Raw genomic sequence first — 10,434 nt, forward strand, 5'->3', positions numbered from 1 at the left:
GACCTGCAGAGGCCGTCACGGCCGCAGGCAGACGTGTAATGCACCGTGATACGACTGATTTCCAAAAATTGAGTTACTCGCTATGTTCGTGTTTTTCGCCAATTGACGCTTCCAGCCTCGTCAACGGAGATGGAAAGTCAGGAAGATATTCACGTGATGCTTCTCACCCGCTATCACGTGATTTTGCCCGGGAATCCTGTTGCCTGGCGTGACGTGAGGGATCTTCGTAGCTGGTGCTTCCGCAGCCAGTGAGGCATCATCTCCCTGGGCACAAGCTTTGTTTCAGTCGTATTCGAATACGACGAACCCAGGTAATATATTCCACCTGCACTTCGACCCATCACCTTCTCTGGCACTACACAGCTCCTGAAATCATCCAAACAACAGCCATGAATCTGGCGGCAAACAGAACTATCGACTTGGTGCTGCGAGCGCTGCAGGTCCTGTTAACGATCGTTGTCATAGGAACAGGCGCCTACGGTGAGGGAACCTTATAACAAGCTATGAACACAAAGAGCCGAGGCTGATCCCATACCCTAGCGATATCCGAGTACCAAGGCCATACCGTCCACAAAACGTACTGGTTTGGCAGTTTCGACGAATATGAAGGCGTCCCTGCCGCGTGGACTTTCTTGATGTTTTGTGCCGGGTGGACAATTCTGGGTGTCATCTTCCTCCTCATTGTTGGTAGGAGCTCCGCGGACGGCAAGTGGATCGGCTACACCTGTGCTGGTGTTGAGGCGGTCGCGATGCTCTCATGGCTTGCTGGCTTCATTGCGACCGCTGTCAACCTCGGGAGCACTACATGTCCGGCAGAAGAGCATCATTGCGGATCGATCGCGGCGGCGACAGCCGTTGGAGCAGTAGAATGGCTGCTTTTTGTCTACACCACGTACACCGTCGTTATGGCCATTTTCTATCGGCCTCGCGGCGGCAAAACGTCCAGGCGCCGGACTTCCAGGTCACAAACCTCGATGCCCAATTCCAGCATCCCTATGACATCAAAGGCATAAGATCGTGCTGGACGTTAGAGCTGTGCAGTGTGCTACGTTGGTAGCCCTGCCGACGCATTTTGGAAGCTGGCCTCCAACCCGGTGGATGGTCGAATGATGGGAGGTCTCTAAGGGTGACAAGCTTTTGCAAAGACACTAGACGTTCGTCAGTCCGTGGGGAATCATTGCTACAAGACCACGATCACAAATGACGAGACATGACGGATAATACTACTGGTTGCGATGGGCACGGGACTGGTACGGGACTGGGGTCTGCTAAATGCCAGCCATCATAATCTTAGCATTTTCGTAACACAATATCTTCAGTCCTCCGCATCTGTACATCCGGATTTGGGCAAAGCCAAGGTCGTGAATCCGACAGTGTACTATCACGTGTGTCCCGCTCATTGTCAGACTTATTTGAGCCAAGAACACAGTGCAGCCCTGTTTTTTAGTGATCAATACCATGGCGAGTCATTCGCTACGTTGGTCGGGTGCGCCATCCATCCCCTTATCCCTGCCGCATACTTGACTGTCTATCCCATCGCAAGAAAAAGCGAGCCCGACTTTACATTTTGCATCAGTTTGATCTCTTCGCATCAAGTCCTCTCTTCCTACATCTTTGCTTAGAAGTTATCTGCTCTACTAGGCTAATTTGGCTTTAGTCTCCTTGTCTTAGTCTTAAGGATTGTAGCAAACTCGTAGCATCTTTGTTCAATGTCCTCCTCGCTTATGTATAGCAGCTTCTTGCCTGTATATTGTAGGACGAAGACCACTCAACTATCACCTAAGAGCAGGCCGTCTCCCACGTAACGGAGCACTTGGCGCAACCTCTCCTCAGAACAGGCTGTGGATGACTCCGCTCTAAAATTATAATGACTTAAGCGATTCCGGTCCCAAAACATGGTACAGGGTAGGTAGTGTTGAGCTTAGACTTCAACAGAAGTACAAAGTACAAGCGCAGGGCGACAAACGAGGCAAACAAGTAAAGCAAGATATCAAAAGAGACAACAGTACCACTTTTGTTTTTTAAGGACTACCGGTCAAAAGCAAAATTTCGTAATCAGTCTCGTTGGTAACGGTCGCTACCGTAGCTCTGTTGGAGACCTCAACCCGAATCTATGATTGGACCCTGACCCGTGCCCTCACCAAAGGTGCGGCTGTTGCTAGGCCCCACTAGTCAATGTTATTAGAGAACATTTGTATGCAGTCCTTTTTAGGGGTGTAGCCTCCGGAATAGTTCTCTATCCTGTAGACGAGCCTCCTTTCTTGAGGATGTAGTTTACCTTGACCGACTTGTCTAGCTAGGTGTCTATGATACGCAGTACTTAGCAGAACAAGGATTCCCTGAAACAAAGACCGTGTGAAATTAAAGTAAGAACGAATCGTATCTTGAGCACTTTCTTGCAGGGTATTTTAAACGTCTGACTCATCCGCTATAGTCCTAACGTACATGTGATATCTAGCTACGAAGCTGAAGCCAACAGTGATGTCATCCCCGTACCGAGCAAATCTTGCAAAGGCATCGCCCATCGTTCATTGCTCGCCATCCCCGTCATTAGCATTCGAAACACGATCAAAATGAAGAGAGAACGCTTTCGGTGTTCGAAAGAATCAAATCCTTGTGGATCGCCGTTGCAACGCGAGGCAGTCCTGCCATTTCGACGCTGTTTGTTCTTGGGCTCAGTCAGTTGCCTTGTATTCCTTACATTCAATGGCTGGCGAGGGAGCGGACTAGACGACCTATTTTCGCCCTTGAGCTTCAAATCACCCGACAAGAACCATGGTTGGAGTTGGGACACGGCCCTGCCCTTGCCGTATCTAAAGTATCAAGACTGCTACGGGAGCGGATTTCAATGTGCAAGATTGGACCTCCCTATGGACTACTGGAACGGTACAACAGATGGTACGATCGGGCTCGCAGTTATACGCCGACCGGCTGCTGTGCCCGTGACCGATTCCCGCTACGGTGGTGCTGTGATTATCAACCCGGGGGGGCCAGGAGGTTCGGGTGTCGAGATGGTACTGGAAGCGGGAGATGCTATCCGTAGAGTACTGGATGACGAGAAAGGCAAATTTTTCGAAATTCTGGGCTTTGATCCACGTGGCGTGGGGAGTACTTTGCCATCGATGCACTGCCTAGAGAATTCACTCGAGGATGCGAAGTGGGCCGTCCGTCGTAGACACGAAGGACTTTTAGGAAGCTCGAATGAGACACTTGGAAGGTTGTGGTCGGCATCTACAGCTTACGGCCAAAGTTGTTCTATCTTATCAGAAGATGGAAGTCCTGACATAAGAAAGTATATGACTACTATGTCGGTAGCGAGAGACATGGTATCCATCATTGAGGCCCATGGAGAATGGAGAGAGCAAGAGGCCGCAAGACTATTAAGGCAAAAACGTGCTTGTCGTACCTCGAGAAACATTGGTCAGTCCTGTACTCTCGTGCCGGAGTCATTGAGGTACATAAGAGGTAGAGAAAAGATACAGTACTGGGGCTTCTCCTACGGAACATATCTTGGTCTGACGTACGCCGCAATGTTTCCAGACAAGGTCCATCGCCTGGTGATTGATGGAGTTATGGATGCCTCCGACTACCAATCTGCGCTATGGTACAATAACCTCGAAGATGCAGAGAAGGTTCTACATCAGTTCTTCCAGGACTGTGCAAGAGCAGGGCATCCGCCGTGCGCTCTAGCGAGCGAGACGGGAGAAACGACTGTTGCATACGTTAAGACGAGGTTCACGAATGTGATGCAGAAGCTCAAGCACAGCCCTTTACCAATAATTCGGGCTGGTTGCCCAGAGGTCATCACATACAGCGATGTTAAGAACTTCATTTTCGGTGCGCTCTACTCGCCCCTGTCGGGTTTCCCGCTCATGGCGAACCTTATTTCCGACATCGAGAAAGGCAATGCTACGCTCTTCCACGACGACGCCGTTAACCACTTCGGTCCGGCTCATAATCAACCTCACAATGCGCCACCTTCCGATGTACCTATGTGCAGCAAGAGCATCTACGGCGAAGATTCTAGACTAGGTCCCACGATTGGAATCGCATGTACAGATGGCAAAGACCAGACCTGGTTGGACCGTCCACTCTTCGAAGAGCACTTGCAAAATGTAACGAGAATGTCCCCCTTCGTCGGCCCTATATGGGCAGAAATGCGAATGTACTGCGCGCACTATAGCGTACGGCCACACCAACATTTCGCAGGGCCATGGAAAAGCGAGACCAGCCATCCCATTCTGCTAATTGGCAATACTGCCGATCCAGTCACACCACTTCGCGCCGCTAGGAAAATGTCAGAAGGATTCCACGGTGCTGTTGTCCTCACGCAAGATTCCCCTGGACATTGTTCCATTGCTGCACCAAGTGAATGTACTGTTCAGTATGTGAAGAACTACTTCCAGGACGGATCGATGCCCCCGGCAAACACCAGCTGTGAGGCAGATGCGGTGCCATTCGATTCCAGCCTCGGGGATGCAAAGGATATAGACTTGGATCGAGAACAGCTCAGCGAGGATTTGATCACATTGCGGAAAGTCATTCACCGTTTTGCGGGGCTTTTGGTAAAGAACCGTTTCGCACCGCTGCATCAGCTAGAGGATAATTCATAGCGTTCTTCGAGACAAGAATGCGGACAACAATATCTTAAGATGTCCCAGAATCAGCGCGTCACGAGTGACGGTTGGCGATCAAAAGTCAGTGAGTCTGCGGTCGACCAAACGGGCTTGTTCTAGCCCCAGGTGGTGTGACTCTCAGCGACACATGGCATAGTCTAGATGGGAAGCAACGAGGCCAAATGCCATGAATTCAACGAAGCGTTGCTCTCAAATCTGTTGCAGATGGCGGGCACTTATGTCCATATCATGAGGCTTCACGCTACCGATGATGAAGAGACACAAGATCCATCAACCTTCATCAGTCCTGCACTTCACGTGCTATGGCTCGTACCAGGCGCTCACAGACGACCAACCCAACGCCCCTTTCTCAGGGCACGAATCATGCGAATGGTGACACGGTCTGTGCGCCCCACGATACGTAGTCTCGCTTTGAACCCGCGTACAAGCTCGCGATACGAACGCTAGAAAGTTTCGACAGTTTTCAGAAACTTGGTCATCTGGTTTGTCCCGACCCTCCAGGGGAAAATCAGTTCTTGCTTCGGAACTGTGAATAAGATAGGTACTCGATACCTAGCAGTCTGGCTCTAAAGTGCGTTGAAGATATTATCGTGTGTGAAGGTCAAGGGACACAACTTCTCGGCGAGAGCGGCTAGATTAAGCTGTATTGTTAGCTGCAAATGGCACAACTATCTTCCAGCGCTTTCAGATTCGCTCGAGAATTTTGCCGCCTCGTCCTTCCCGGTTTACTTGAATGAATGGTACACTAAACGTGCATTTCGAGTCGTTGTGTGCATTCTCAGAGAACGTATCTGTCTAACATAAATATTGAACAGGACCATGTGGATTCTGTGGTGTTAAAGAGGAGAACACGCATGTTGAAAGCGCGGGCCACATTCTCGCGATTGTCGAGCGGTTCCAGATATCCCATCTCCCGCAATGATTCCAACTAAGGCCTCTACGCAAGTCCACAGACGGCTCCTACAAAGGGGAGAGTCTCGCATTTAAGGCCCGCGCAGCAATCGACCAAAGCAATGCCGGGTGCCTTGAATCATGCACCCCGAGCCTTTTTCGATGCAGACATCTCGTTCCTGCTTGTCGTCAAACAATGATCCACCTCATTACGCTGCTCATAGGCGTTATAATTCTGCACGAGGTAAAACTCACTTGTTTGACGTTCAAAGGTGAGGCAATTGCAATGGCCGTGAAGAGGCAGCTTAGAAGGATAGAGGCGTTCATAATGCGAGATCTTCGATTCCTAAGCGCCTTTCGCCGGGGGAGAATTGTACAATTCGCTGTAAGAGAGGGACGATAGTACGACAAAGGACTTGTAGATGCAAAGCTCAAGACCTAGCATATAAATCCCTGGAGCATTGCCTATAACAAGTACGGCCTGAGCAGTGTAAGCATTGCCGAATTGAAAAACGCTGGAACTGATTATGCGTGGGGGCTCGGAGATCTGACGTTGTCGTTACATAGCAAACTCGGCAGATTTCATGTCATGATGTAACGAGTTTGTTTCTGTACATATTTGGGTAGGCGATGTTTAAGAGGCCCAACTACAGTAGCACACCTAGAAAGCCCTGATAGAGTCAATATCCTAGGTAAAGCGCCACGCGAACGAGAACAGACCCAACTGTAATTAGGGCTGCATATAATTGCTTACTATAGAAACAAGAGTTACAACGACTGAACGTGGCTAGCGATCCATCGTCGAAGCGAGAGGACGGACATGGAGCCGAGCGTCGCGATGACATCCTTCATGGTATGGTCTTGCCGTGATGTGGTGGCACGGCGTCAACCATGAGGATGTTTGTGGCAAGAGTAAGTCGAACAGTTGGAGAATCGTGCCTGCGAGGTTCGTTAAGCTTGGCACCGGCCCCTTGCAGCGTCGATCGTGCGGCACGCCTCGTCATCGGCCAAAACTGCTGCCTAGACTCCATATAGACGTATGTATGTCGCAGGACCCCGCCCGTCCCCGTTCCTTCACAGCTCGACAGCCTGCCCCGCCCAGCCCCCGAACTCGACCTCGTCCCGCCCTAGCCCAGCGTCAAAATAGTCATTGTCTTTCCCCGTCCCAGCGCGGGGTGCAGCCAGGATGGGGGCCAAACAGCGCGCGGTAGATGGCGGCCGACCGGTGCCAGCTGGGCCCGACAGGGGTAACGTCGCCGACGCCCAGGCCGGCCACTTGACCCCGGATGCCCCGCCGGAACCCCTCCTGCTGCGCAATGCCGACCTTGTCACGCCCGACGGGGTGGACGACGAGCTGCCGCCCCCCGTGTACGGTGAGACGTACGGCGAGATCCGCGACGAGAAGACCGGCACCGGCACCGCCGCCCGCGTTACTGACGACGGCCGCGTCAACATCCGCATCAATCAGTTCAACCACCACCTGTCGCAGATCTTCACGCCCGCCTTGCGCCAGCACGTCGAAACCGCCCAAGATGCTCTGCCGCTGCCGCCGCCCTATATTCCCGCCGCCCTGGAGGGTCAAGGGGGAGTCCCGCCGCCGCCATTCTTGAACGTCGTCATCCAAGTCGTCGGCTCCCGCGGAGACGTGCAGCCCTTCGTGGCCCTGGGCAAGGTCCTGCACGATACGTACGGCCATCGCGTCCGTCTGGCCACGCACCCTCATTTTCGCGACTTTGTCCTGGAGAATGGCCTGGAGTTTTTCAGCATCGGCGGCGACCCAGCCCGCCTGATGGCCTTCATGGCCAAGAACCCCAGCCTGATGCCTGGGTTTCGCAGCATCATGAACGGAGACATTGGCGAACGGAGGAAGGACGTCGCCGAGTACATCCAAGGCTGCTGGAGATCGTGCTACGAATCTGGCGATGGCATGCATTTCGCCAGCGCCGCGGACGACGACCTGGACCGTCGGTCTGAGCCCGAGACTGACGCCAGTCCCTTCGTCGCCGATTGTATCATCGCCAACCCCCCCAGCTTTGCCCACATCCATTGCGCGGAGAAGCTGGGCGTCCCTCTCCACATTATGTTCACCATGCCCTATTCCCCTACCCAGTCCTTTGCCCATCCGCTAGCCAACATCCAGTCCTCCAACGCTGACCCTCAACTTACCAACTTTGTCAGCTACGCCATGATCGAGCTCCTCTCGTGGCAGTGCCTCGGCGACATCATCAACCGTTTCCGCAAGAAATGTCTCGCTCTAGATCCTATAAGCTCAATGTGGGCGCCCGGCATGCTCCAGCGTCTCCGTATCCCGCACACTTATTGCTGGTCTCCCGCTCTGATCCCCAAACCCAGAGATTGGGGCGCGCACATCTCCGTCGCCGGTTTCTACTTTCTCAATCTGGCCTCCAACTACACCCCGGGCCCGGAGCTCCAGGCTTTCCTCGATGCTGGCCCAACCCCCATCTACATTGGCTTTGGAAGCATCGTCCTGGACGACCCGAATGCCATGACGAAGCTGATCCTTAACGCCGTAAGGAAGACTGGTCAGCGTGTTCTGCTTTCACAGGGCTGGGGGGGCATCGGCGCAATTGATGTCCCCGACAATGTCTTCATGCTCGGCAACGTCCCGCACGACTGGCTCTTCCAGCACGTCTCTTGTGTCGTCCATCACGGCGGCGCCGGGACCACTGCGGCAGGTATCACGGCGGGCCGACCGACGGTAGTCGTTCCCTTCTTCGGTGATCAGCCTTTCTGGGGTGCCATGCTTGCTCGAGCGGGTGCCGGTCCCGATCCGATCCCCATTCGACAACTTACGGCAGACAAACTGGCCGACGCCATTAACTTCTGCCTCACCCCCGCCAGCAGGGAACGCGCTGGCGAACTCGCGGTCAAGATCGCGACCGAACGAGGCATCGATAGCGGTGCTCAGTCCTTCCATCAACACCTCGATGCCGACGGGCTCCGTTGCTCTCTTGCCCCATATCGCGCCGCCGTGTGGCACATCAAGCGCACCAAGATCAGGCTGAGCGCTTTCGCCGCTTGTACTTTGGCGAATGCAAACCTTTTGGATTTTCGCGACTTGCAGCTCTTTCGGCCGCGAGAGTATTACACCGACGAAGGTCCTCTGGATCCTATATCCGGAGGCTTTACGGCATTTGCACGGGCGTTTGGTGGCATGGCCATGGGAATCGCCGATATCCCCTCGGAGACGTGGAAAGCGTTACAGCTCCCGGCTGGGTCCAATAGGCAGCCACAAGCAGCAGGAGCAGCAGTAGCATCAGCATCATCGTCGTCACCATTGCCATCGTCCGCGCCCACGGTCGCGACGAAGGGCAAGGCTTCGCGAGCACAAAGCCAGGCCAGCTTGAATATGCCGCCATCGAGTCTCGGCCGTAGCGGCAGGAGTGCTTCGAATCTTTCCAATCAGTCGCTTAGCGTATCTAACTCCAGATCACGTTCTGGGCCTGGTGCAGACTCTTCAAGCAGCATTGAGCGTACCGCGAGTAGCCAAAGTCGAGTCCACAGTCGGACTGACTACGGTGTCGGCAAGAACCAAGACATGCTGCGTCCGGCTGGCCCGCACACAAGTAAAGGCGTTGGACGCTTTGTAAGGACGCTGGTGCAGGCACCCGTAGAGATCTCGGTGAACTGGACCAAAGGCTTCCACAACGTTCCCAAGCTCTGGGGAGACGATACTGTGCGCCCTCAAGAACGAGTTACTGACTTCAAGACGGGTATGTATGCCGTCGGTCGAGAATTTGGGTACGGCTGGTACGATGGCGTGACCGGCTTGGTCACTCAGCCCTGGACGGGCGCGCGGGAGAAAGGGGCCGGCGGCTTCATTACAGGGATCGGCAAAGGGGTCGGAGGATTCGTGGCCAAGCCGAGCGCCGCCTTCTTCGGTATCCTCGGCCATACTATGAAGGGCGTCCACAAAGAAGTGCAGAAGTGGTTCGGTAGCAGTGTGCTCAACTATATCATCGATTCGCGGGCAGCGCAAGGTTACGAAGAGTGGCTGCAGAGCTCCGAGGCGGAAATAGAAGACGTCATCGCTCGGTGGAAGCAACTCCAAAAAGACCTGCCAAAAAAGGGCGATCCCAATGAGAAGGTGCGAGAGGACTGGAAAGGACCGCACAAGATGGAGCAAAAGGGGACAGGCGAGGGCGACCACAGCAGCGCATACACCGCGGGTGTCGCCGCGCCGGCCTACGGTGCTGGTAGCACTACCGCCACCGATGCATCACACCAGCGCTCGAGTGGACCGGCCGACAATGTTTTCATACAATCGCTGTCAGCCGCTGAACTGAACGGAACTATCCGACAATCAGCCCAGGAGTACTCAGGTCGAACGGCGGAGCGAAAGGTCGATGTGGAGAGGGCGGTTCGCAAAGACGACTCGGAGCTTCATCGCCAACGAGAAGGGATTGCGGATACCCAAAAGAACCGGTCGACTTGGCGCCAGGCTGTATCGGCTGGCAAAGTGGAAGCTCCAAAGCAACAGACAAGCAGCGCATTGGATCATGACAACCAGAGACAGAGCATCAGTGACAGCGAGTTGGGCTCGGCGTCGGAAACGGATATAGATGAACCACACAGATGGACGAGAGCAACATCCGGAAAGTCGATGGACAAGATGCCCGCCGCTGGTCGCGGCTACGGTACGGTCCATCTCGGAGGCACCACGCAACAGGAGTTTGAAGCGTCACAAGCTCGTCACCCGAGCGAGAAGACGATGCAGGAGAAGACGGAAGAAGAAGTCGTCATGGAGTACGTCAAGAAGCAAAGCCTCTTGGAAGCGCAGCATTTCCGGGGAAATGGCAAGGGCCGCGCGAGCGTGTTGACCGCGGACGATGATGACGATGCAGAGTTGCAAGAGGCGCTCAAGTTAAGCATGCAAGGGCGTTGA

At 53.9% G+C, this 10,434-nt stretch overlaps 3 protein-coding genes across 3 annotated transcripts; all 3 read left to right on the plus strand.

The window, feature by feature from the left end:
- Positions 1–389: 389 nt before the first annotated feature.
- M409DRAFT_71645 (uncharacterized protein) lies at positions 390–1,013 on the plus strand (the record flags this gene model as incomplete). Its single annotated transcript, XM_033819263.1, has 2 exons — positions 390–480; positions 541–1,013. 2 exons carry the CDS (start codon positions 390–392, stop codon positions 1,011–1,013), a joined length of 564 nt encoding a protein of 187 aa, XP_033659321.1.
- Positions 1,014–2,573: 1,560 nt separating this feature from the next.
- M409DRAFT_71646 (uncharacterized protein) lies at positions 2,574–4,651 on the plus strand (the record flags this gene model as incomplete). The annotated part of the gene is made up of 3 exons (XM_033819264.1): positions 2,574–2,593; positions 2,786–4,538; positions 4,625–4,651. The coding sequence occupies 3 exons, from the start codon at positions 2,574–2,576 to the stop codon at positions 4,649–4,651; spliced, it is 1,800 nt and encodes a 599-aa protein (XP_033659322.1).
- Positions 4,652–6,714: 2,063 nt separating this feature from the next.
- On the plus strand, positions 6,715–10,434 carry M409DRAFT_38253 (glycosyltransferase family 1 protein; the record flags this gene model as incomplete). The annotated part of the gene is made up of 2 exons (XM_033810891.1): positions 6,715–10,008; positions 10,066–10,434. The coding sequence occupies 2 exons, from the start codon at positions 6,715–6,717 to the stop codon at positions 10,432–10,434; spliced, it is 3,663 nt and encodes a 1,220-aa protein (XP_033659323.1).

This window comes from Zasmidium cellare (genome assembly GCF_010093935.1).
Source record: "Zasmidium cellare ATCC 36951 unplaced genomic scaffold M409scaffold_90, whole genome shotgun sequence".
NCBI classification, from domain to species: domain Eukaryota; kingdom Fungi; phylum Ascomycota; class Dothideomycetes; order Mycosphaerellales; family Mycosphaerellaceae; genus Zasmidium; species Zasmidium cellare.